This window comes from Salmo salar, chromosome 16 (genome assembly GCF_965601325.2).
Source record: "Salmo salar chromosome 16, fSalSal1, whole genome shotgun sequence".
In the NCBI taxonomy this organism is placed as follows: Eukaryota; Metazoa; Chordata; class Actinopteri; order Salmoniformes; family Salmonidae; genus Salmo; species Salmo salar.
Genome location: NC_138306.1, coordinates 59,339,119 through 59,366,471, shown reverse-complemented (window position 1 = coordinate 59,366,471; position 27,353 = coordinate 59,339,119). Strand labels below are relative to the sequence as shown.

Genomic DNA, 27,353 nt, shown 5'->3' with positions numbered 1-27,353 from the left:
TTTCCTCACCATCTTAAATTAGCATGCCCCATTCAAAAAATGTAGAACCAGGAACAGATATAGCCCTTGGTTCACTCCAGACCTGTCTGCCCTTGACGAGCACTAAAACATCTTCGAAGGGGCAGACACTCTAGACCCAAACTGTTACAGACCTATATCTATCCTACCCTGCCTTTCTAAGCTAAGTCTTCGAAAGCCAAGTTAACAAACAGATCACCGACCATTTCGAATCCCACCGTACCTTCTCCGCTATGCAATCTGTTTTCCGAGCTGGTCATGGGTGCACCTCAGCAAAGCTCAAGGTCCTAAACGATACCATAACCGCCATCGATAAGAAACAATACTGTGCAGCTGTATTCATCGACCTGGCCAAGGCTTTCGACTGTCAATCACCGCATTCTTATCGGCAGACTCAACAGCCTTGGTTTCTCAAATGACTGCCTCGCCTGGTTCCACAACTACTTCTCAGATGGAGTTCAGTGTGTCAAATCGGAGGGCCTGTTGTCCGGACCTCTGGTAGTCTCTATGGGGGTGCCACAGGGTTCAATTCTCTGGCCGACTCTTTTCTCTGTATACATCAATGATGTCGCTCTTGCTGCTTGTGAGTCTCTGATCCACCTCTACGCAGACAACACCACTGTGTTAACTAACCTCCAGACGAGCTTCAATGCCATACAACTCCGTGGCCTCCAACTACTCTTAAACGCTAGTAAAACTAAATGCATGCTCTTCAACCGATCGCTGCCCGCCCATCTAGCATCACTACTCTGGACGGTTCTTAGAATATGTGGACAACTACAAATACCTAGGTGTCTGGTTAGACTGTAAACGCTCCTTCCAGACCCACATTAAGCATCTTCAATCCAAAATTAGATCTAGAATCGGCTTCCTATTTTGCAACAAAGCCTCCTTCACTCATGCTGCCAAACATACTCTCGTAAAACTGACTATCCTACTGATCCTGAACTTTGGTGATGTTATTTACAAAATAGCCTCCAACACTCTACTCAGCAAATTGGATGCAGTCTATCACAGTGCCATCCGTTTTGTCACCAAAGCCCCATATACTACCCACCACTGCGACCTGTATGCTCTCGTTGGCTGGCCCTCGCTTCATACTCGTCGCCAAACCCACTGGCTCCAGGTCATCTACAAGACCCTGCTAGGTAAAGCCCCGCCTTATCTCAGCTCACTGGTCACCATAGCAACACCCACCTGTAGCACGCGCTCCAGCAGGTATATTTCACTGGTCACCCCCAAAGCCAACACCTCCTTTGGCCGCCTTTCCTTCCAGTTCTCTGCTGCCAATGACTGGAACGAATTGCAAAAATAAGTTGGAGACTTATATCTCCCTCACTAACTTCAAGCATTGGCTGTCAGAGCAGCTTACCGATCACTGCAGCTGTACATAGCCCAGCTGTACATAGCCCATCCAACCAACCTCATCCCCATAATTATATATATATTTTTTTCTGCTCTTTTTGCACACCAGTATTTCTACTTGCGCATCCTCATATCACTCCAGTGTTACTTGCTAAATTGTAATTTCTTCGCCACTATGGCCTATTTATTGCCTTACCTCCTTACTTCATTTGCACACACTGTACATAGATTTTCTATTGTGTTATTGACTGTACGTTTGTTTATTCCATGTGTAACTCGGTGTTGTTGTTTGTGTCGCACTGCTTTGCTTTATCTAGGCCAGGCCGCAGTTGTAAATGAGAACTTGTTCTGAACTGGCCTACCTGCTTAAATAAAGGTGGAATAAAAATAATTTGTCGGTTGTGCTCACTTGGCTTTACTCCTCCTCCTCTCCTTTTATCTACTCCTCTTTCTTCTCCTTCATCTCCCTTCCTGGCTCTCTCCTTTCCTCTGTACCTCTCTCCTTTCCTCTGTACCTTCCTCTCTCCTTTCCTCTGTACCTTCTTCTCTCCTTTCCTCTGTACCTTCTTCTCTCCTTTCCTCTGTACCTTCTTCTCTCCTTTCCTCTGTACCTTCTTCTCTCCTTTCCTCTGTTCCACTCTGCTCTCCTCTCACCTTTCCTTTTCTCCTTACATCTCCCCTCATGGCTCTCTCCTCTGCTCCATTCTGTCCCTCATGCATCCCTACCTCACTACTGGGATTCTGCCTCTTCTCTGTCTAGGAAAGTAAACCATACACACTTGTTTTAAAAAAAATGATAACTTAAGCTTTTTAAAAAGTTAGCTAACTAAGTAAAGTTTCATTTAATTCAGGCTGATTTTAACGTTAGCTAGCTAAGTAAAGTTTCATTTAATTCAGGCTGATTTTAACGTTAGCTAGCTAAGTAAAGTTTCATTTAATTCAGGCTGATTTTAACGTTAGCTAGCTAAGTAAAGTTTCATTTAATTCAGGCTGATTTTAACGTTAGCTAGCTAAGTAAAGTTTCATTTAATTCAGGCTGATTTTTAACGTTAGCTAGCTAAGTAAAGTTTCATTTAATTCAGGCTGATTTTAACGTTAGCTAGCTAAATTAACATTACCTGACACTTGTCCCTCCTCCCCCCCTTTCGCTTTCGCCGCTTTTTCTCATTTGAGAAAAAAAAATGAAAAAAAAGAAGACAGATAAATGTAGCTAGCTACCTTGCTTGCACTTGATACAGTTCCAAAGGAACTAGCTAGCTAGCTAACTTGCTAGACCAGTAACGTTAGTTAACCATGTTCCTATCATCAACATACTTGTGGATATTGGATAGCTAACTGCTGTTACAGTTGTGGCAGCAATATTATAGATGTAATTGATGTTAACCTTCAGAACTGTGTTGAACCCAGACAGATTATCTATTTACCATGAAAAGCGAATGTGCTTTTTACAAAATTTTATTGAAACTATGTTTGGTAGGAAAAATGTTTTTTTTGGTGTGGCGGCAATGATTCTGCCGTGGCGCAGCGCCAGATTTAAATGAACGCAGAGGAAACACTGACCCACCCTACTGGGGGAGCCAGGCCCTGACAGGCCAATCAGATTGATGGTTTAAAAGCATTGTTGTTGATTTTAGACCATCAAATTTGTGATTATTATTTTCTTTTTCTTCTACATGTTGCTAAAATGGCTGTCACTTCCACTTTAAATGGAACAATGTTTCACACACAAGTTATTTTCAAAGAGATGGCTAACAACAGCACTGCAGTAAAAAAAAAAACACAGTTCCACTCACCAGATTATGCTCAATTGAAACTTAACTTCTTGTTGAAAGTTATTCTTAAAAAAGGGAGAAGCTAACAAATTAGCAACAATATCCTCTTTGATAACATTTGCTGCAGCTGCAAAATAGTCGCACCGGCTATTTAAGTCAAAATGTGATTGGTTGATTCCACTGTCACTCCAAAATTCTGCCCTACTACAGTTGAATGGCAGATGCTTTTTTTCTAACTTCTGATGGTCTAGCCAATGGCTGACTTAGCTAGCTCGGTTTATCTGCCCAGAGACCAGCAAAGAAAAATCCTGATTGGATCTTTTTTTTTTCTTCCCCTCTTCAGTGTTAATCCTTTCCTTTCCAACAAAAAACTGACGAGATTAAATCAGAACATAATTGAAAATAATAATGAATTATCATATAATGTTATACTAATCATTATTTTATAAATCCTTCGCCCTTCTCTGTGGCTCTATTTTCCCCCAGAATGTATTATTTATTCGTAATGTCTGAAGAACCCAGATGTTGTTCTGAAATATGAACACAGAAATACTGGACATATAGAACTCTTATTATGGTGGCAATTTGACAAAATTACAATCATGGTCTTGAATTGGACTAGTATTTTTCTAGTCTTGGTCTTGGACCTTGGACCCCTTGTCTCGGTCTTGACTCAGTCTCCCCTCCTCCCCACTCCCCTCCGGGCTTGGCCTTGACTTGGACTCGATTTACCCCGGTCTTGTTCTTGAATCGGTCTTGCTTTAGGTGGTCTCGAACACAACACTTGTAACCTTTTTATATCCTTGTAACCTGCATCCTTAACCTCTGTTAGATCAACTCATTGGGGTCCGTTAACCTGTGTTAGGTCACTGTGTTAGGTCACTGTCTGACATCCCTCTGCTTCTCACTGTTGTCCTGTCTTCAGGAGGAGCGTTTTGCCTTCCTGGCAGAGTGGTATGACCCCAGTGCTGCTCTCCTGCGCCGCTACCAGCTGCTGTTCTACCCCAAGGATGGCTCTGTGGAGATGGTAAGCATTAGGCTAGGTAATCACACGGTCCTGTGGTGTAGGCAGGCCAGGGGCTGAGTTGATATAATCACACGGTCCTGTGGTGTAGGCAGGCCAGGGGCTGAGTGTGGGTGGAGTTGATATAATCACATGGTCCTGTGGTGTAGGCAGGCCAGGGGCTGAGCTGATATAATCACATGGTCCTGTGGTGTAGACAGGCCAGGGGCTGAGCTGATATAATCACACGGTCCTGTGGTGTAGACAGGCCAGGGGCTGAGCTGATATAATCACACGGTCCTGTGGTGTAGGCAGGCCAGGGGCTGAGCTGATATAATCACACGGTCCTGTGGTGTAGACAGGCCAGGGGCTGAGCTGATATAATCACACGGTCCTGTGGTGTAGACAGGCCAGGGGCTGAGCTGATATAATCACACGGTCCTGTGGTGTAGGCAGGCCAGGGGCTGAGCTGATATAATCACACGGTCCTGTGGTGTAGACAGGCCAGGGGCTGAGCTGATATAATCACACGGTCCTGTGGTGTAGACAGGCCAGGCGCTGAGTGTGGGGAGGATGCTGATATAATCACACGGTCCTGTGGTGTAGACAGGCCAGGGGCTGAGTGTGGGGAGGATGCTGATACCAGAGGATGTTTTGAGGACCAAAAGTTTCTTTAGATCTATTTCTACTCTCCCTTTTCAATCATACATATTGTCCTCTGTCTGAGCTACAGGCTCGACACGATGTAGAATCTGTGTCTTGCATACCCTGAAGTTACTTAAAATATACTGAAGATAAATATAAACTCAAGTGTAAAGTGTTGGTCCCCTGTTTCATGAGCTGAAATAAAAGATCCCAGAAATGTTCCATACTCACAAAAAGCTTATTTCTCTCAAATGTTGCTGTGGGACCTTATATGTTGTAGATAAGTGTGTGCCTTTTCAAGTCATGTCCAATCAAGTTGTAGAAACATCTCAAGAATGATCAATGGAAACAGGAAGCACCTGAGCTCAATATCGAGACTCATAGCAAAGGGTCTGAATACTTATGTAAATAAGGTATCTGTTTTTTATTTGTAATACATTAGATTTCTTTTGTTGCTTCGTCATTATGGGGTATTGTGATGTCATTATGGGGTATTGTGATGCTATTATGGGGTATTGTGATGCTATTATGGGGTATTGTGATGTCATTATGGGGTATTGTGATGTCATTATGGGGTATTGTGATGTCATTATGGGGTATTGTGATGCTATTATGGGGTATTGTGATGCTATTATGGGGTATTGTGATGTCATTATAGGGTATTGTGATGTCATTATGGGGTATTGTGATGCTATTATGGGGTATTGTGATGCCATTATGGGGTATTGTGATGTCATTATGGGGTATTGTGATGTCATTATGGGGTATTGTGATGTCATTATGGGGTATTGTGATGCCATTATGGGGTATTGTGTGTAGATTGATGAGGAAAACATTTCATTTAATCCATTGAAGAATAAGGCTGTAACATAACAAAATGTGTGAAAAGGGAAGGTGTCTGAGTACTTTCTGAATGTAAATGCCCTGACGGTTTCCCTTCAACATCTGTGTTGCAACATGTAACATACAAAGTGCATGTTAGTTTAATGTTTAAACTACTTTTGTTTACAAGTCATATCCCCATTTTGATAGATTCCTCTGAGAAAACTAGTGTCTCAATAATGTCTAGAATAGACCTCCACAGTGTAGATGTCATAATACCCATAAAACCTAGCAGTCAAACAAGGAAATGGTTCCAATTGATGTTTGGCCGTTCATTTTTCCCCGTAGGGGATTTTAGAAACACTTAAAATAAGGTCTGTGTTTCGTGAAGGTTTACCATGGCGTGACGTTTTGATAACCATGTAAATCTCTCTTGGACAAGGTCTTGAAACGCTCAGGTCTTGAAATGCTCAGGTCTTGAAATACTCAGGTCTTGAAATGCTCAGGTCTTGAAATGCTCAGGTCTTGAAACGCTCAGGTCTTGAAACGCTCAGGTCTTGAAACGCTCAGGTCTTGAAACGCTCAGGTCTTGAAATACTCAGGTCTTGAAATGCTCAGGTCTTGAAATGCTCAGGTCTTGAAATGCTCAGGTCTTGAAATGCTCAGGTCTTGAAATGCTCAGGTCTTGAAATACTCAGGTCTTGAAATGCTCAGGTCTTGTGTTACTTTTATTTGGAGCTGTTAGAAATGTTATTTTTGTTTTCTTTCCAGTTTGATGTGAAGAACCAGCGTACCTTCCTGAGACGGACCAAATACGACGAGCTTCACCAGGAGGACCTGTTTGTCGGAAACCGCGTGAACGTTTTCTCCCGTCAACTCGACCTGATTGGATATGGAGACCAGTATACAGGAAACAAGCTCGGCAGCAAGAAAGAGAGGTATTTCCTGTTTGTTTGTTTGTGTGTTGATGTGGTGGCGCACATTCTTCTGACATCCTGTAGAGAAGACAGATAATTATAATCCACTGTTTAGAGGTTGATGCACTGGCAGACTTACCATTAGGCAGAAAATTGCTTTAGTCCTCACATCAACAAGGGGCCTGATGAGCTGAGCTGAGCATAATTAATGGGATCCCCAGTCTAGTGAGCTGAGCATAATTAATGGGACTTGCAAAGCAAACATCCCCATTCTAAGTCTTCGACATACTACTTACATTTTAGTCATTTTAGCAGACGCTCTTATCCAGAGCGACTTACAGTAGTGAATGCATACATTTCATTTTTATATATATATATTTTTTTTTTCTCCCCGTACTGGTCCCCCGTGGGAATCGAACCCACAACCCTGGCGTTGCAAACACCATGCTCTACCAACTGAGCCACACGGGACCTTCTTCTTCTCTGGAACACTCCTCCTCCTACACCGTTTAAGCTAGAAACGCCATTCAAACTCTAAAACGTGCAGATGGCTCCGGATGCAACTTCTTTTTTTTTTTATATCTTTTATACTTTTGAAGTGATTTTTTTTTTTATTAAATTTTTTTGGTCCTCCATCCGCTTACATGACATTTCTTGAAGATTTGAAAAGGCCTCATTGTGACATCGTCACATCCAACTTCCGTTCACTGTAAATGAAATAATGCAACTTTCGACACAAATCAACTACTTTGACCACTTTGGAACAACAGACAAAACGTTATAGCGTTCGCTAATCTACTACTGAAATCTGGCGTTTTGAACAAAAATCATATTCTGATAAAAAAAAGTTACAGCTTTTTTGTTGTTGTTGTGACCGCAACAACATTTTCTGTAACTTTTAATAAAAAAAAAATTGTTGCAAACAACTGCCGATTTGAGCACTACCCAAAAGAGTTTGACAAAATGTTAGAGGGTATAACATCTTCTTCTACTTCTCTTCTATTCAAATCTGTTTGCGGATCCAAAATATCCACTACGGATCGACACTGAACAAAAATATAAACGCAACATGTAAAGTGTTGGTCCCGTGTTTCATGAGCTGAAATAAATGTTTTCAGAAATTTTCCATATGCACAAAAAGCTTATTTTTCTCAAATGTTGTGCACAAATTTAATATCCATGTTAGTGAGCATTTTATGTTATGTCAAGATAATCCATCCACCTGACAGGTGTGACATAAGAAGAAGCTGATTAAACGGCATGATCATTACACAGATGCACCTTGTGCTGGGGACAATAAAAGGCCAGTCTAAAATGTGCAGTTTTGTCCCACAACACAATGCCACAGATGTATCAAGTTTTGAGGGAGCGTAAAATTGGCATTGTCGTTTTAGAGAATTTGGCAGTACGTCCAATTGGCCTCACCACCGCAGACCACATGTAACCACACCAGCCCAGGCCCTCCACATCCAGCTTCTTCACCTGCGGCATTGTCTGGGGGGGGGGGGGCATGGCTGCGCCCTTGCCCAGTCATGTGAAATCCATAGATTAGGGCCTAATGAATTGTAACTTCTTACACTTGTATTTTTGTTCAGTATAAGGATTGATTGAATATGTCCGTAATCGCACCACCCAAGTTTTTTCCAAACATCTGCCGTTTTGACCACTTCCCCCAAACAAGTCAGACAAAAAACATAGAGCGAATGACATCTTCCACCCTACTTCCTCTGCTTTTCAAATCCCAAAACGGATTAGGAATAGCGTCTACCAATCAGTAGATGTTTTAATAACCCTTCAACTTGCTCTCTTTCTAGCTGTAGTAACATCATGTCAGCAGATTAACAACAGCTGTAAATTCCAATAAAACTACATCATGTTTTGAATCTAGTGAAGACGTTTTGTGGGACAGAGTGCAGTATTTTATTTAGTATTTTAAGCACAAACTTACTGTATCTTTGCTTGTTTCTCACACTTCTTTAAACCATAAGGGAACAGTGTTGCTAGATTAATGGGAATTCTAATTCAAGACTCCAATTTCATATTCACCACCTTTTTTAACCCATTTTTTTTTGTTGTTGACTCTGTGAGGGAACTGGCTCAGAGATTTTTCAACCAAGACCTGTTGTGGTTAATGGAGGAGAATCTGAACATTGTGTCTAACTTCAGGTATCTGATGGTGTCATTTTGGATTCCAACCAGCTGTTCTGGTTAATGGAGGAGAATCTGAACATTGTGTTTAACTTCAGGTATCTTGGTGTCATTTTGGACTCCAACTTGACATTTTAAGAAACATGTGAAGAAGGTGGTTAAACACGGTTAAGTTTGGATTATCCAACTTTAGGTTTATCAGATCTTTCCTTCCTCTGGATGCCGCCAAACTATATACGCATGCTATGATCTTCTCAGTGCTGAGATATTGCCTGGTTTGGAGAGATGTGATGTACTGAACACTAAACCCAGGTTTTGATCCACATGGCACACAATGTACAAAGCATGTCTCTCTCTCTCTGTCTCTCTGCTCTCTCTCTCTCTCTCTCTCTCTCTCTCTCTCTCTCTCTCCTCTCTCTCGCTCTCTCTCCGTCTCTGTCTCTGTCTCTCTGTCTCTCTCTCTCTCTCTTTCCCTCCTTGTTTTCCTGCAGAACTCTTGCTATGATAAAACCAGATGCAGTCAACAAGATGGGAGACATTCTACAGATGATCTATGACGCCAACCTGATCCTCACCAAAGCCAAAATGACAAAGCTGACATGGTAAAGGTCAAAGTTCTTATTTCAGCTGAGAGACGCAGGTCTAGGTGGGGGGGGGGGGGCTGATGATTACTGCAATGTCAATAAGCTCAGTTACATATGGCTGTAGTCTTCAATGTGTCTGTGTAAATGACAGGGTTTGTTGTCAGATGACCTCCCAGGCCTGGGGCTGCAGGACTACTATTTCGAGAGCTGCACCCACTCAGAGATGTGTTTTTAAGGGAAAGAACACAAAGCTTTTCTTTTTTTTTTTCAATTCATGTCTCCTTTACCCGGAAGGTCACTATGAGGTAAAGCTACATTAGTGTGAGAAGAGCTAAGTTACAACATTCCGCGACTATCTTTCCGTTGCTAAGGGTGCCAGTGAAGGACAATAAGAGTGGGAGATGAGAATATACCATTTTGAGAGAAATGTGATATGTGCCACAAGAAAGCTCATTCTGCCCAAGTGCCAAAGCTCCTCCCATTCAAAAGTAGGGGGGGTGGGCTTGATTATTCACACACGTCAGAAACGTATGGCGAGCCAGGCGACCTGGGCTGTGTTATTACCTTCCTTTAACATATGGCGAGCCAGGGGACCTGGGCTGTGTTATTACCTGCCGTCAACATATGGCGAGCCAGGGGACCTGGGCTGTGTTATTACCTGCTGTCATCATATGGCGAGCCAGGGGACCTGGGATGTGTTATTACCTGCTGTCATCATATGGCGAGCCAGGGGACCTGGGCTGTGTTATTACCTGCTGTCATCATATGGCGAGCCAGGGGACCTGGGCTGTGTTATTACCTGCTGTCATCATATGGCGGGCCAGGGGACCTGGGCTGTGTTATTACCTGCTGTCATCATATGGCGAGCCAGGGGACCTGGGCTGTGTTATTACCTGCTGTCATCATATGGCGAGCCAGGGGACCTGGGCTGTGTTATTACCTGCTGTCATCATATGGCGTGCCAGGCGACCTGGGCTGTGTTATTACCTGCCGTCAACATATGGCGTGCCAGGGGACCTGGGCTGTGTTATTACCTGCTGTCATCATATGGCGTGCCAGGGGACCTGGGCTGTGTTATTACCTGCTGTCATCATATGGCGTGCCAGGCGACCTGGGCTGTGTTATTACCTGCCGTCAACATATGGCGTGCCAGGGGACCTGTAGTGAGGTTACCTAACGTTAGCAGGCAGCAAAAGGCTCTCAGTGTTAGATTGCAAACCAAGCAGAAAGGTTGTCTTTGTGTAAGAATAGTTTTGTCCTCTGTCTATGTTCTTTCCATCCGGAGGAAGGGTTTCGTAATACATTACCGTGCAATTTGATGCCTCGTGTGGTTTGCCAATAATATCCTATCCTCCTCACTAGGACTGGCACCATTACCTACAACCCTGTAACCAACAGTCAGGGATAAAGACAGTCATGAAAATGACTGTACTTACCTTTTTTTTTTTGTGTTTTTTTTTTTTTTTAACAAACAGCTGACTGAAGATGTTTGAGTCCGTTTTTTGTGATAACAACGTTGCTACTTCCTGAAACAAGCAAAGTGTAGCGAACGATGAATAGAATGAGCTCGGGAACGTCTAACCTTGGCGATTTGACCGGTAAACTGGTGGCCGGCCGCCAGTCCAACCGCTACGCCATCGTTGACTTGGAAAAAGGGACGTCCGTTCTATTCGTTCGAAAACCTTCTTCCTCAAAGCCGCCCGTGTCCCTTAATGTTGATGATGTGGTTGTTACTGACAGGAAGCACATGGCTGAGCTGGAAGGCAGCCACGGTTCATCTTTTATTTAAAAAGGGGGGGGGGGATCAAGCTGATCCTAATATTATATATATATATATATATATATATAATATATCTTATAGGCCTATTTCTAGTTTGCCCTGTTTATCAAAAGTGTCGGGAAAAACTTGTCAATAATCAAATCAAATGTTATTGGGTCACATGGTTAGCAGATGTTAATGCGAGTGTAGCAAAATGCTTGTGATTCTAGTTCCGACAGTGCAGTAAATATCTAACAAGTAATCTAACAATGCTGTCTACATGTGCAAATACTGTGCCAAATCATATGTGAAGAATGCAACAAAGATGCAGAATCATCTGGCCAAGTGCGTAAAGTTCCCTCAGCGCTCACAACAAGCTGCCTCTGACAAAACTCCCTCTACTTCTATTGGAGGTGAAAATGATGAATCAGACACCTTATCGATAGCAACAGCTCATGGTCCCTCCTGGAATCAGAAGTTTTTGTGACTCAATGGAGGAACGTAGTCAGAGAAATGCTGATGAATGTCTTGCTCGAGCTGTGTATGCAACTGGTTCACCTCCGATGTTCACAGGCAATGTGTATTGGAAGAGATTTCTGGATGTTCTTCGCCCAGCATGCACCCCTCCAACCAGACATGCTTTATCTACTCATTTGCTGGATGCAGAGTTCAACAGAGTAACAAGCGAAGGTCAAGCAAATCATAGAGAAAGCAGACTGTATTGCAATCATCTCTGATGGGTGGTTGAATGTTCCTGGGCCAGGAATAATGAACTACATCATGTCCACCCCTCAACCAGTATTCTACAAGAGCACAGACACAAGGGACAACAGACACACCGGTCTCTACATTACAGATGAGCTGAAGGCAGTCATCAATGACCTTGGACCACAGAAGGTATTTGCACTGGTGACAGACAATGCTGTGAACATGAAGGCTGCTTGGTCTAAAGTGGAGGAGTCCAACCCTCACATCACACACATTGGCTGTGCTGCTCATGCATTGAATCTGCTCCTTAAGGACATCATGGCACTGAAAACAATGGATACACTCTACAAGAGAGAGCCAAGGAAATGGTTAGGTATGTGAAGGGTCATCAAGTTATAGCAGCAATCTACCTCACCAAGCAAAGTGAGAAGAATAAGAGCACCACATTGAAGCTGCCCAGCAACACCCGTTGGGGTGGTGTTGTCATCATGTTTGACAGTCTCCTGGAGGGGAAGGAGTCTCTCCAAGAAATGGCCGTATCACAGCCTGCCGATATGGACAGCCCCATCAAGAGGATCCTCCTGAATGATGTATTTTGGGAGAGAGTGGTAAGCAGCCTGAAACTCCTGTAACCTATAGCAGTAGCCATTGCACGGATTGAGGGAGACAATGCCATCCTGTCTGATGTTCAGACTCTGCTTGCAGATGTAAGAGAAGAAATCCGTACTGCCCTGCCCACGCCACTGTTGCTCCAAGCAGAGGAAACTGCAGTTCTGAAATACATCAAAAAGCGTGAGGACTTCTGCCTGAAGCCCATACACGCTGCAGCGTACATGTTGGACCGCAAGTATGCTGGCAAGAGCATCCTGTCTGGTGCAGAGATCAACAAGGCCTATGGTGTCATCACTACCGTGTCTCGCCACCTTGGCCTGGATGAGGGCAAGGTTCTTGGCAGTCTGGTGAAGTACACTTCCAAGCAAGGGATTTGGGATGGACATGCAATATGGCAGTCGTGCCAACATATCTCATCAGCCACCTGGTGGAAGGGACTTTGTGGATCTGAGGTTCTTTCCCATGTTGCTTCCATCATCCTCCAATTCCCACCAACATCAGCCGCCTCAGAGCGCAACTGGTCGTTGTTTGGGAACACACACACACCAAAGCACGACCAATACAAGGGTTGAAAAATTGGTGGCCATCTGGGCAAATTTTAGGCTTTTTGAGCAAGGTTGGAAAGTGACAGTGAAGATGAGGCCTCAGAGTCTGATGTTCAAGAGGTGGACATTGAGGAGGTCCAGGGAGAAGACATGGAAGCCTGAGAGGAAGACAACCAAAGCTTTAGTTTCTAGACTATCATTTTACAGATGTATGTTGAAAACGTTTTTTGGGAGATGCGATGGATCACTGGGGATCATTCAATATTCCCTTTTGTTGTTGTTCAGTGAAATCATCCCATGTGAAGAGTCAACTCATTTAATTAAAGTTCAAATCGTAACTAAATTGTTTGAAAAAATTTATATTGGAAGGATTTAATCATTTGCAATTGTCTACTTATGATAAGGTAAAATGTTTTTGTTTCTGTCTCCATATATGGTAAATATATCCAATGCAAAAAAAAAACATCTACATTTAAATTTTATTAATATGAATTTGCATATGTTTCCATTAATTCCCATATATTCCTGTTAATTCCCACGGAAAGTTTCCACGTCTGAATATTCCCCAAAATGTGCAACCCTAGTCACTGCAACCTTAAAGGCCCTCAGTGATGTCCCCTCTGTCCTTGACTATAAGGAATAATGTACTGCTATTTTTATTGACTTGGCCAAAGCTTTTGATACGGTAGAACATTCCATTCTTGTGAGTCGGCTAAGGAGTATTGGTGTCTCTGAGGGGTCTTTGGCCTGGTTTGCTAACTCCCAAAGACTGCAATGTGTAAAGTCAGAACCCCAAGGCTCGATCCTAGGCCCCATGCTCTTCTCAATGTACATCAACAGCATAGCTCAGGCAGTAGGAAGCTCTATCATCTATTTATACTCAGCTGGCCCCTCCCTGGATTTTGTGTTAAATGCTCTAAAACAAAAGCTTTCTTAGTGTCCAACAAGCTTTCTCTGCCCTTAACCTTGTTCTGAACACCTCCAAAACAAAGGTAGTGTGGTTCGGTAAGAAGCAACCCTCATTCTCCACATACACCACCTGTTCTGCCGGTCACATTCTGTTAAAGGTCCCCAAAGCACACACATCCCTTGGTGTCTCTTCCTTTCAGTTCGCTGCAGCTAGTGACTGGAACGAGCTGCAAAAAAAACTCAAACTGGACCATTTTAGCTCTATATTCAAAGACTCAATTATGGACACTCTTACTGACAGTTGTGGCTGCTTCACGTGATGTATTGTTGTCTCAACCTTTTTGCCCTTTGTGCTGTTGTTTGTACCATGTTTTGTGCTGCTACCATGTTTTGTTGTTGTCCTAGGTCCCTCTTTATGTAGTGTTGTCTTAGTTCTCTCTTTATGTAGTGTTGTCCTAGGTCCCTCTTTATGTAGTGTTGTCCTAGGTCCCTCTTTATGTAGTGTTGTCTTAGTTCTCTCTTTATGTAGTGTTGTCCTAGGTCCCTCTTTATGTAGTGTTGTCTTAGTTCTCTCTTTATGTAGTGTTGTCTTAGTTCTCTCTTTATGTAGTGTTGTCCTAGGTCCCTCTTTATGTAGTGTTGTCTTAGTTCTCTCTTTATGTAGTGTTGTCTTAGGTCCCTCTTTATGTAGTGTTGTCCTAGTTCTCTCTTTATGTAGTGTTGTCCTAGGTCCCTCTTTATGTAGTGTTGTCTTAGGTCTCTCTTTATGTAGTGTTGTCTTAGTTCTCTCTTTATGTAGTGTTGTCTTAGTTCTCTCTTTATGTAGTGTTGTCTTAGGTCTCTCTTTATGTAGTGTTGTCCTAGGTCTCTCTTTATGTAGTGTTGTCTTAGTTCTCTCTTTATGTAGTGTTGTCCTAGGTCTCTCTTTATGTAGTGTTGTCTTAGTTCTCTCTTTATGTAGTGTTGTGGCATCTCTCTTTATGTCGTGTTGTCCTAGGTCCCTCTTTATGTCGTGTTGTCCTAGGTCCCTCTTTATGTAGTGTTGTCTTAGTTCTCTCTTTATGTAGTGTTGTCTTAGTTCTCTCTTTATGTAGTGTTGTCTTAGGTCTCTCTTTATGTAGTGTTGTCCTAGGTCTCTCTTTATGTAGTGTTGTCTTAGTTCTCTCTTTATGTAGTGTTGTGGCATCTCTCTTTATGTCGTGTTGTCCTAGGTCCCTCTTTATGTCGTGTTGTCCTAGGTCCCTCTTTATGTAGTGTTGTCTTAGTTCTCTCTTTATGTAGTGTTGTCTTAGTTCTCTCTTTATGTAGTGTTGTCTTAGTTCTCTCTTTATGTAGTGTTGTCTTAGTTCTCTCTTTATGTAGTGTTGTCTTAGTTCTCTCTTTATGTAGTGTTGTCTTAGTTCTCTCTTTATGTAGTGTTGTCTTAGTTCTGTCTTTATGTAGTGTTGTCTTAGTTCTCTCTTTATGTCGTGTTGTCTTAGGGCTCTCTTTATGTAGTGTTGTGGTGTCTCTTTATGTAGTGTTGTCCTAGGTCCCTCTTTATGTAGTGTTGTCTTAGGTCTCTCTTTATGTAGTGTTGTCTTAGTTCTCTCTTTATGTAGTGTTGTCTTAGTTCTCTTTATGTAGTGTTGTCTTAGTTCTCTCTTTATGTAGTGTTGTCTTAGTTCTCTCTTTATGTAGTGTTGTCTTAGTTCTCTCTTTATGTAGTGTTGTGGCATCTCTCTTTATGTCGTGTTGTCTTAGGGCTCTCTTTATGTAGTGTTGTCTTAGTTCTCTCTTTATGTAGTGTTGTCCTAGGTCCCTCTATGCAGTGTTGTCATAGGTCTCTATGTAGTGTTGTCTTAGGTCCCTCTTTATGTAGTGTTGTGGCTTCTCTATGTAGTGTTGTCTTAGGTCCCTCTTTATGTAGTGTTTTCTTAGGTCTCTATGTAGTGTTGTCTTCTCTTTATGTAGTGTTGTCTTAGGTCCCTCTCTATGTAGTGTTGTCTTAGTTCTCTCTTTATGTAGTGTTGTCCTAGGTCTCTCTTTATGTAGCGTTGTCTTAGTTCTCTCTTTATGTAGTGTTGTCTTAGGTCCCTCTTTATGTAGTGTTGTGGCGTCTCTCTTTATGTAGTGTTGTGGCTTCTCTATGTAGTGTTGTCTTAGTTCTCTCTTTATGTAGTGTTGTCTTAGTTCTCTCTTTATGTAGTGTTGTCCTAGGTCCCTCTTTATGTAGTGTTGTCTTAGGTCTCTCTTTATGTAGTGTTGTCTTAGTTCTCTCTTTATGTAGTGTTGTCTTAGTTCTCTTTATGTAGTGTTGTCTTAGTTCTCTCTTTATGTAGTGTTGTCTTAGTTCTCTCTTTATGTAGTGTTGTCTTAGTTCTCTCTTTATGTAGTGTTGTCTTAGGTCTCTCTTTATGTAGTGTTGTCCTAGGTCTCTCTTTATGTAGTGTTGTCTTAGTTCTCTCTTTATGTAGTGTTGTGGCATCTCTCTTTATGTCGTGTTGTCCTAGGTCCCTCTTTATGTCGTGTTGTCCTAGGTCCCTCTTTATGTAGTGTTGTCTTAGTTCTCTCTTTATGTAGTGTTGTCTTAGTTCTCTCTTTATGTAGTGTTGTCTTAGTTCTCTCTTTATGTAGTGTTGTCTTAGTTCTCTCTTTATGTAGTGTTGTCTTAGTTCTCTCTTTATGTAGTGTTGTCTTAGTTCTCTCTTTATGTCGTGTTGTCTTAGGGCTCTCTTTATGTAGTGTTGTGGTGTCTCTTTATGTAGTGTTGTCCTAGGTCCCTCTTTATGTAGTGTTGTCTTAGGTCTCTCTTTATGTAGTGTTGTCTTAGTTCTCTCTTTATGTAGTGTTGTCTTAGTTCTCTCTTTATGTAGTGTTGTCTTAGTTCTCTCTTTATGTAGTGTTGTCTTAGTTCTCTCTTTATGTAGTGTTGTCTTAGTTCTCTCTTTATGTAGTGTTGTCTTAGTTCTCTCTTTATGTAGTGTTGTCTTAGTTCTCTCTTTATGTAGTGTTGTGGCATCTCTCTTTATGTCGTGTTGTCTTAGGGCTCTCTTTATGTAGTGTTGTGGTGTCTCTTTATGTAGTGTTGTCCTAGGTCCCTCTATGTAGTGTTGTCTTAGGTCTCTATGTAGTGTTGTCTTAGGTCCCTCTTTATGTAGTGTTTTCTTAGGTCTCTATGTAGTGTTGTCTTCTCTTTATGTAGTGTTGTCTTAGGTCCCTCTCTATGTAGTGTTGTCTTAGTTCTCTCTTTATGTAGTGTTGTCCTAGGTCTCTCTTTATGTAGTGTTGTCTTAGTTCTCTCTTTATGTAGTGTTGTCTTAGGTCCCTCTTTATGTAGTGTTGTGGCGTCTCTCTTTATGTAGTGTTGTGGCTTCTCTATGTAGTGTTGTCTTAGTTCTCTCTTTATGTAGTGTTGTCTTAGTTCTCTCATTATGTAGTGTTTTCTTAGTTCTCTTATGTAGTGTTGTCTTAGTTCTCTCTTTATGTAGTGTTGTCTTAGTTCTCTCTTTATGTAGTGTTGTCTTAGTTCTCTCTTTATGTAGTGTTGTGGCATCTCTCTTTATGTCGTGTTGTCTTAGGGCTCTCTTTATGTAGTGTTGTCTTAGTTCTCTCTTTATGTAGTGTTGTCTTAGGTCTCTCTTTATGTAGTGTTGTGGTGTCTATGTAGTGTTGTCCTAGGTCCCTCTTTATGTAGTGTTGTCTTAGTTCTCTCTTTATGTAGTGTTGTCTTAGGTCTCTCTTTATGTAGTGTTGTCCTAGGTCTCTCTTTATGTAGTGTTGTCTTAGGTCTCTCTTTATGTAGTGTTGTCTTAGTTCTCTCTTTATGTAGTGTTGTCTTAGTTCTCTCTTTATGTAGTGTTGTCTTAGGTCTCTCTTTATGTAGTGTTGTGGTGTCTCTTTATGTAGTGTTGTCTTAGTTCTCTCTTTATGTAGTGTTGTCTTAGGTCTCTCTTTATGTAGTGTTGTCCTAGGTCTCTCTTTATGTAGTGTTGTCTTAGGTCTCTCTTTATGTAGTGTTGTCTTAGTTCTCTCTTTATGTAGTGTTGTCTTAGGTCTCTCTTTATGTAGTGTTGTGGTGTCTCTTTATGTAGTGTTGTCCTAGGTCTCTCTTTATGTAGTGTTGTCTTAGGTCTCTCTTTATGTAGTGTTGTCTTAGTTCTCTCTTTATGTAGTGTTGTCTTAGGTCTCTCTTTATGTAGTGTTGTGGTGTCTCTTTATGTAGTGTTGTCCTAGGTCCCTCTTTATGTAGTGTTGTCTTAGTTCTCTCTTTATGTAGTGTTGTCTTAGGTCTCTCTTTATGTAGTGTTGTCCTAGGTCTCTCTTTATGTAGTGTTGTCTTAGGTCTCTCTTTATGTAGTGTTGTCCTAGGTCCCTCTTTATGTAGTGTTGTCTTAGTTCTCTCTTTATGTAGTGTTGTCTTAGTTCTCTCTTTATGTAGTGTTGTCTTAGTTCTCTCTTTATGTAGTGTTGTCTTAGGTCTCTCTTTATGTAGTGTTGTCCTAGGTCCCTCTTTATGTAGTGTTGTCTTAGTTCTCTCTTTATGTAGTGTTGTCTTAGTTCTCTCTTTATGTAGTGTTGTCTTAGTTCTCTCTTTATGTAGTGTTGTCTTAGGTCCCTCTTTATGTAGTGTTGTCCTAGGTCCCTCTTTATGTAGTGTTGTCTTAGGTCTCTCTTTATGTAGTGTTTTCTTAGGTCTCTCTTTATGTAGTGTTGTCTTAGGTCTCTCTTTATGTAGTGTTGTGGCTTCTCTATGTAGTGTTGTCTTAGTTCTCTCTTTATGTAGTGTTGTTGTCTCTCTTGTTGTGTTGTGTGTTTTGTCCTATATATTTATTTTTAATCCCAGTCCCCTATCCCCGCAGGAGGCCTTTTGCCTTTTGGTAGGCCGTCATTGTAAAGAAGAATTTGTTCTTAATTGACTTGCCTGGTTAAATAAAGGTTAAATAAATACAATAAAAAATAAAGCAGAGACAATCAAGATCCATTTTGCCAAAATATTTTTTTGGGGGGGTGGGGGGGAAATGGTGCCCCTTGTGTGCACTTCCGGTAATCCCATATTACCCCAGTATGCTACAGAAACGGTATGAAAATATGGATACCTCCTAAACCTACTGTAAGGACTGACCTGTGAGGTGATGCTTTTTTGAATGAGCAAACTGTACCGTTTTTATATTTCCAGGATATCTGAGGAGATATCAACCTCCAGCCCTGATCCCATTTCAGAACAGATCACTTTGACAATGTGGTATTTGAAGGACAGAGGAGGGCGTTTTGTCATTGGGCCGGAGACTGGAGGCAGACTGTATCACATGAGATCAGAGGGTGGCAGCACCACTCCTTACAATCACACACAACACACACACACACACACACACACACAAAAAACACACTCACACACAACACACACTCGCTCACACCGCCTCAGTGACTTGGATGTATGTTTGTACAAGACCAAAGTATGTCTTGTCCTCTCCTGCTTAGAATATGAAATCACTGTAGAATAGAATGAGAATAAATGAGGATTGTGGCTTAAGTAGCTGCTATTGAAATTTGCTGTTTTCTTTCGTTTTTTTTAATTATTTTTTTACGGTGAAAGGAATCTGTAGTACTGCAGCTGGCTCGGGGCATCCGAGTGGAGGGTTGGTGGGGATCATATTACCAACATTCAATTGAAATGGAAAAAAAACCCGCTGATTTCATTTATCTTTCCTCTCATTTTGAAATGACTGACAAGGGAAGGTTTTACAGATGCATTTCATATGTGATTTTCAGAATTCTAGATTTTAGATTATGATTTTTGATCTGTCCCTTTTTTTTTTTTCTGACATTTTCTTGAAATATTTTAAATAATTTGTTTATAGGATTGGCTTTTCAGAATTTCAAACTGTTCTTCGAAACAATAAAGAGAAGGATTCCCTCATTTGTACACCTGGAACATTTGAGTTTGTAGCTTGTTTTGAGAACAGGGTACAGAGCTGGGGAAAAAAAAAAAACCCAAGGTCACCATTTTATTAATCTGTGGTAGGCAGCGAGCTCCTGGAGACGGAGTTAAAAACATGGCCCCGCCATGTAACACAGCTACAATAACACAGCTACATTAACTAGAATGTCTCTCAAAGTTTCTTTGACGGAGTGTGCAGAATAAACCCGTAATATAATGAGAAAGGAGAGGATTTGGCAGTGACTTGTTGAAACCCCGGGTGTCCTGTGTCCTCTGGTGGTGGTGTGGTTGGGTTTGTGTCCCAAATGGAACCCTATTCCCTATATAGTGCACTACTATAGACCAGAGCCCTATTCCCTATATAGTACACTAATTTAGACCAGAGCCCTATTCCCTATATAGTGGACTACTATAGACCAGAGCCCTATTCCCTATATAGTGCACTACTATAGACCAGAGCCCTATTCCCTATATAGTACACTACTTTAGACCAGAGCCCTATTCCCCTATATAGTGCACTACTTTAGACCAGAGCCCTATTCCCTATATAGTGCACTACTATAGACCAGAGCCCTATTCCCCTATATAGTGCACTACTATAGACCAGAGCCCTATTCCCTATATAGTGCACTACTTTAGACCAGAACCCTATTCCCTATATAGTGCACTACTATAGACCAGAGCCCTATTCCCTATATAGTGCACTACTTTAGACCAGAGCCCTATTCCCTATATAGTGCACTACTATAGACCAGAGCCCTATTCCCTATATAGTGCACTACTTTAGACCAGAGCCCTATTCCCTATATAGTGCACTACTATAGACCAGAGCCCTATTCCCCTATATAGTGGACTACTATAGACCAGAGCCCATAGGGAATAGTGCACTACTTTAGACCAGAGCCCATAGGGAATAGTGCACTACTTTAGACCAGAGCCCATAGGGAATAGTGCACTACTTTAGACCAGAACCCATAGGGAATAGTGCACTACTTTAGACCAGAGCCCATAGGGAATAGTGCACTACTTTAGACCAGAGCCCATAGGGAATAGTGCACTACTTTAGACCAGAGCCCATAGGGAATAGTGCACTACTTTAGACCAGAACCCATAGGGAATAGTGCACTACTTTAGACCAGAGCCCCTATCGAGTCATCGCCTGACTTCATCTGATCACTCATTAACTCTCTCTGTGTGTTTATGGGTTTCTTACAGGAAGCAGGCAGCAGACTTTTACACCGAACATCAGACAAAGTCTTTCTTCAAGTGAGTCCTTCCTGTGTAAATTATTAGCCTCGTCTTCTCTCTGTGTGAGCAGAGCGACCAGGGGCTTGTTTTCAAGGAGGCTCCAAGGGTCAACTAACCAGTAACCACCGATATTAACAGTCTCTATGACATTTATTGCGCTGGCATTGGGGTTGACATTTGAACAGAAAATGACCTTTTAAATCGAGAGAATTTAGAAGTAGTTTCACCTACACATTTCATCTGAATAATTCAACATTTCTGTGGTGTATTCTTAACCTTTAAAAAAAATGTGACCTTCAATTACATCTTCCACACCGTCTGAGTTACATCTTCCACACCGTCTGAGTAACATCTTCCACACCGTCTGAGTAACATCTTCCACACCGTCTGAGTTACATCTTCCACACCGTCTGAGTTACATCTTCCACACCGTCTGAGTTACATCTTCCACACCGTCTGAGTTACATCTTCCACACCGTCTGAGTAACATCTTCCACACCGTCTGAGTAACATCTTCCACACCGTCTGAGTAACATCTTCCACACCGTCTGAGTAACATCTTCCACACCGTCTGAGTAACATCTTCCACACCGTCTGAGTAACATCTTCCACACCGTCTGAGTAACATCTTCCACACCGTCTGAGTAACATCTTCCACACCGTCTGAGTAACATCTTCCACACCGTCTGAGTAACATCTTCCACACCATCTCATTAGTAGTTTATTGGAGATTCCATTAAAGGTTATGTTGCTGAAAGTGTTACTCTCTCACATCCAGAGCTGACAGTGTTTTATTGGACTTTTTTTATGCAATGTATTTATTTATTTATTTAGCAACCTGGTGCAGTTTATGACCTCTGGCCCTGTGGTTGCCATGGAGCTAATGGGCGACGAGGCAGTGTCCGTGTGGAGAAGGATTCTGGGCCCCACTGACTCGGGCGTAGCACGGAAAGAGGCCCCACCAAGCCTCAGAGCTCAGTTTGGCACAGATGGCACCAGAAACGCTGGACATGGGTCTGATTCACTGGCTTCAGCAGCAAGAGTAAGTCATTATAGTAGTGAGAACAGGAGAAGGCCTAGTACTGAGCCCTGGGGGACACCACTACTGAGACATTATAGAGGACCTAGTACTGAGCCCTGGGGGACATCAGTAGTGAGACATTATAGAGGACCTAGTACAGAGCCCTGGGGAACACCAGTAGTGAGAACAAGAGAGGACCTAGTACAGAGCCCTGGGGAACACCAGTAGTGAGAACAAGAGAGGACCTAGTACAGAGCCCTGGGGGACACCAGTAGTGAGAACAAGAGAGGACCTAGTGCAGAGCCCTGGGGGACACCACTACTGAGACATTATAGAGGACCTAGTACAGTGGCCTGTGGGACACCAGTAGTGAGACATTATAGAGGACCTAGTGCAGAGTCCTGGGGGACACCAGTACTGAGACATTATAGAGGACCTAGTGCAGAGCCCTGGGGGACACCAGTACTGAGACATTATAGAGGACCTAGTGCAGAGCCCTGGGGGACACCAGTACTGAGACATTATAGAGGACCTAGTACAGTGCCCTGGGGGACACCAGTACTGAGACATTATAGAGGACCTAGTGCAGAGCCCTGGGGGACACCAGTACTGAGACATTAAAGAGGACCTAGTACAGTGCCCTGGGGGACACCAGTAGTGAGAACAAGAGAGGACCTAGTACCAAGCCCTGGGGGGACACCAGTACTGAGACATTATAAAGGACTTAGTGCAGAGCCCTGGGGGACACCAGTACTGAGACATTATAGAGGACCTAGTGCAGAGTCCTGGGGGACACCAGTAGTGAGACATTATAGAGGACCTAGTACTAAGCCCTGAGGGACACCAGTAGTGAGAACAGGAGAGGACCTAGTACCAAGCCCTGGGGGACACCAGTAGTGAGAACAGGAGAGGACCTAGTACATAGCTCTGGGGGACACCAGTAGTGAGAACAGGAGAGGACCTAGTACCAAGCCCTGGGGGACACCAGTAGTGAGAACAGAAGAGGACCTAGTACCAAGCCCTGGGGGACACCTGTAGTGAGAACAGAAGAGGACCTAGTACCAAGCCCTGGGGGACACCTGTAGTGAGAACAGGAGAGGACCTAGTACATAGCCCTGGGGGACACCAGTAGTGAGTAATGCTTTGTTCTTCTGTTTAGGAGCTGGAGTTTTTCTTCCCATCCACAGCGGGCCATGGTCCCGCTAACACGGCCAATTGCACAGACTGTGCCTGTTGCGTCATCAAACCTCACGCTATATCAGAAGGTAAGTTAGCCATCTTTGTTTCATATGGAACCTAGCCTTACTCTTCACAAGTACATATTCATTTTCTCTCAACCCTATGACAAGTTTTCTTGTATACTATACCCTTCAATTATACTTGCGTTATGGCTATTTTGTGTAGTACTTTGAGTGCCTAAAATATAAAAACCTCACTGTCAATAACCATTCAGATAGAGGCCTAAAATAGTACTTGGCTGAAGGAATGTAGCCTACAATAACGTTGCCAATTTGCAATTACTTTGCCAACTTAGTTTAACTCCTCAACAGCCTGTTATCCAGAGAAGTGACTTGGCCAGGCTGCTGGTGTAAAATCCTTACCTGCCATTAACCTGTTGGGTCTAGGGGGCAGCATTTGCACGTCTGGATAAAAAAAATGTACCCGATTTAATCTGGTTACTAATCCTACCCAGTAACTAGAATATGCATATACTTATTATATATGGATAGAAAACACTCTAAAGTTTCCAAAACTGTTTGAATGGTGTCTGTGAGTATAACAGAACTCATTTGGCAGGCAAAACCCTGAGACATTTTCTGACAGGAAGTGGATACCTGATGTGTTGTATTGATTTTAAACCTATCCCATTGAAAAACACAGGGGTTTAGGAATATTTTGGCACTTCCTATTGCTTCCACTAGATGTCACCAGCCTTTACAAAGTGTTTTGAGTCTTCTGGAGGGAGATCTGACCGAACAAGAGCCATGGAACGGTGATGTCCCATTAGACACCTGGCGCGCTACTTCATGTTGGGTACCCTCGTTCCAATACGTTATAAAAGGCTATGCATTCGTCCACCTTGAATATTATTCATGTTCTGGTTAAAAAAGGCCCTAATGATTTATGCTATACAACGTTTGACATGTTTGAACGAACGGAAATATATTTTTTCCCCTCGTTCATGACGAGAAGTCCGGCTGGCTTACATCATGTGCTAACGAGACGGAGATTTTTGGACATAAATGATGAGCTTTTTTGAACAAAACTACATTCGTTATGGACCTGTGATACCTGGAAGTGACATCTGATGAAGAGAATCAAAGGTAATGGATTATTTACATAGTATTTTCGATTTTAGATCTCCCCAACATGACGTCTAGTCTGTATCGCAACGCGTATTTTTCTGGGCACAGTGCTCAGATTATTGCAAAGTGTGATTTCCCAGTAAGGTTATTTTTAAATCTGGCAAGTTGATTGCGTTCAAAAGATGTAAATCTATAATTCTTTAAATGACAATATAATATTTTACCAATGTTTTCTAATTTTAATTATTTAATTTGTGACGCTGACTTGACTGCCGGTTATTGGAGGGAAACGATTTCCTCAACATCAATGCCATAGTAAAACGCTGTTTTTGTATATAAATATGAACTTGATAGAACTAAAAATGCATGCATTGTCTAACATAATGTCCTAGGAGTGTCATCTGATGGAGATTGTAAAAGGTTAGTGTATCATTTTAGCTGGTTTTATGGTTTTGGTGACCCTGTCTTTGACTTGACAAAACATTACACACAACTCTTGTAAATGTACTGTCCTAACATACTCTAAATTTATGCTTTCGCCGTAAAACCTTTTTGAAATCGTAAAACGTGGTTAGATTAAGGAGATGTTTATCTTTCAAATGGTGTAACATAGTTGTATTTTTGAAAAATTTGAATTTTGACATTTATTTGGATTCAAATTTGCCGCTCTTGAAATGCACCTGCTGTTGATGGAGTGCACCACAGGTGGCACGCTAGCGTCCCACCTAGCCCCAAGAGGTTAAACCCTGGTTCTTATATAACTGCTAACCCCCTTCCTTTCTTACCCTGCTGCTGTTATACTTTGATGGGTTTGCGTCGCGCACAAACCCCAGCGCACATTGTAACCAACCTTCCCATTGTCCTGATCCCTGTTGGAGCAGGGAGAGAGCGTACGGATAGAACACTGACCTGTGAAATAAAAAAATCTTCTGGTCTGGTGTTGAGTACTGACACGTTGGACTGACTGGGCTGGTGTTGAGTACTGAGACATTGGACTGACTGGACTGGTGCCGAGTACTGAGACATTGGACTAAGCTATGGACTGACTGAGGAGAGAACTAGAGTATCTGATTAGATGTATAGGAGTCTGAATTCAGAGCCTAAACAACACTGGCAGACGGTTCACTGTTCACGGCGTTGAGCAGATTGGACGTTTCTGTTGGAGAGGAATGCTCTGCTCTCTCTGTTGGAGAGGAATGCTCTGCTCTCTCTGTTGGAGAGGAATGCTCTGCTCTCTCTGTTGGAGAGGAATGCTCTGCTCTCTCTGTTGGAGAGGAATGCTCTGTTCCTCTGTTGGAGAGGAATGCTCTGCTCTCTCTGTTGGAGAGGAATGCTCTGCTCTCTCTGTTGGAGAGGAATGCTCTGCTCTCTCTGTTGGAGAGGAATGCTCTGCTCTCTCTGTTGGAGAGGAATGCTCTGTTCCTCTGTTGGAGAGGAATGCTCTGTTCCTCTGTTGGAGAGGAATGCTCTGTTCCTCTGTTGGAGAGGAATGCTCTGCTCTCTCTGTTGGAGAGGAATGCTCTGCTCTCTCTGTTGGAGAGGAATGCTCTGCTCTCTCTGTTGGAGAGGAATGCTCTGCTCTCTCTGTTGGAGAGGAATGCTCTGCTCTCTCTGTTGGAGAGGAATGCTCTGTTCCTCTGTTGGAGAGGAATGCTCTGTTCCTCTGTTGGAGAGGAATGCTGTGCTCTCTCTGTTGGAGAGGAATGCTCTGCTCTCTCTGTTGGAGAGGAATGCTCTGCTCTCTCTGTTGGAGAGGAATGCTCTGCTCTCTCTGTTGGAGAGGAATGCTCTGCTCTCTCTGTTGGAGAGGAATGCTCTGCTCTCTCTGTTGGAGAGGAATGCTCTGTTCCTCTGTTGGAGAGGAATGCTCTGCTCTCTCTGTTGGAGAGGAATGCTCTGCTCTCTCTGTTGGAGAGGAATGCTCTGTTCCTCTGTTGGAGAGGAATGCTCTGTTCCTCTGTTGGAGAGGAATGCTCTGTTCCTCTGTTGGAGAGGAATGCTGTGCTCTCTCTGTTGGAGAGGAATGCTCTGCTCTCTCTGTTGGAGAGGAATGCTCTGCTCTCTCTGTTGGAGAGGAATGCTCTGCTCTCTCTGTTGGAGAGGAATGCTGTGCTCTCTCTGTTGGAGAGGAATGCTCTGCTCTCTCTGTTGGAGAGGAATGCTCTGCTCTCTCTGTTGGAGAGGAATGCTCTGTTCCTCTGTTGGAGAGGAATGCTCTGTTCCTCTGTTGGAGAGGAATGCTGTGCTCTCTCTGTTGGAGAGGAATGCTCTGCTCTCTCTGTTGGAGAGGAATGCTCTGCTCTCTCTGTTGGAGAGGAATGCTCTGCTCTCTCTGTTGGAGAGGAATGCTCTGCTCTCTCTGTTGGAGAGGAATGCTCTGTTCCTCTGTTGGAGAGGAATGCTCTGCTCTCTCTGTTGGAGAGGAATGCTCTGCTCTCTCTGTTGGAGAGGAATGCTCTGTTCCTCTGTTGGAGAGGAATGCTCTGTTCCTCTGTTGGAGAGGAATGCTGTGCTCTCTCTGTTGGAGAGGAATGCTCTGCTCTCTCTGTTGGAGAGGAATGCTCTGCTCTCTCTGTTGGAGAGGAATGCTCTGCTCTCTCTGTTGGAGAGGAATGCTCTGCTCTCTCTGTTGGAGAGGAATGCTCTGCTCTCTCTGTTGGAGAGGAATGCTCTGCTCTCTCTGTTTACGGATGTGTCTCTCTGATTTTGGTTGTTTCTAAAGAGCGCTGTCAGTAATGTCCCATATGTACAGTCGTGGCCAAAAGTTTTGAGAATGACACAAATATTAATTTCCACAAAGTTTGCTGCTTCAGTGTCTTTAGATATTTTTGTCAGATGTTACTAAGTGTCTTTTATTGACAATTACATGAAGTTGATGCAAATATTTGAGTCAATATTTGCAGTGTTGATCCTTCTTTTTCAAGACCTCTGCAATCCGCCCTGGCATGCTGTCAATTAACTTCTGGGCCACATCCTGACTGATGGCAGCCTATTCTTGCATAATCAATACTTGGAGTTTGTCAGAATTTGTGGGTTTTTGTTTTTCCACCT

General features: G+C 42.8%; 1 protein-coding gene, 1 long non-coding RNA gene and 1 other non-coding gene across 4 annotated transcripts in view; 1 reads left to right on the top strand and 2 right to left on the bottom strand.

The window, feature by feature from the left end:
• LOC145861120 (uncharacterized) overlaps positions 1-24,189 on the bottom strand; it is a 50,593-nt gene extending 26,404 nt beyond the window's left edge. The window contains exon 1 of the long non-coding RNA XR_014380934.1: positions 23,609-24,189. This is a non-coding gene — a long non-coding RNA (uncharacterized LOC145861120). The remainder of the gene's footprint in view (positions 1-23,608) is intronic.
• nme7 (NME/NM23 family member 7) overlaps positions 1-27,353 on the top strand; it is a 106,174-nt gene that overhangs the window by 5,070 nt on the left and 73,751 nt on the right. For both annotated transcript variants that reach the window (XM_082962329.1, NM_001141095.1), the window contains exons 2-7: positions 4,081-4,182; positions 6,397-6,563; positions 9,182-9,292; positions 20,943-20,993; positions 21,810-22,017; positions 23,156-23,261. In XM_082962329.1, coding sequence (XP_082818455.1) covers positions 4,180-4,182; positions 6,397-6,563; positions 9,182-9,292; positions 20,943-20,993; positions 21,810-22,017; positions 23,156-23,261 — 646 coding nt within the window. In that variant the 5' untranslated portion in view covers positions 4,081-4,179. The remainder of the gene's footprint in view (positions 1-4,080; positions 4,183-6,396; positions 6,564-9,181; positions 9,293-20,942; positions 20,994-21,809; positions 22,018-23,155; positions 23,262-27,353) is intronic.
• trnaa-ugc (transfer RNA alanine (anticodon UGC)) lies at positions 6,940-7,015 on the bottom strand. The gene has a single exon. It is a non-coding gene; the product is annotated as a tRNA-Ala (tRNA).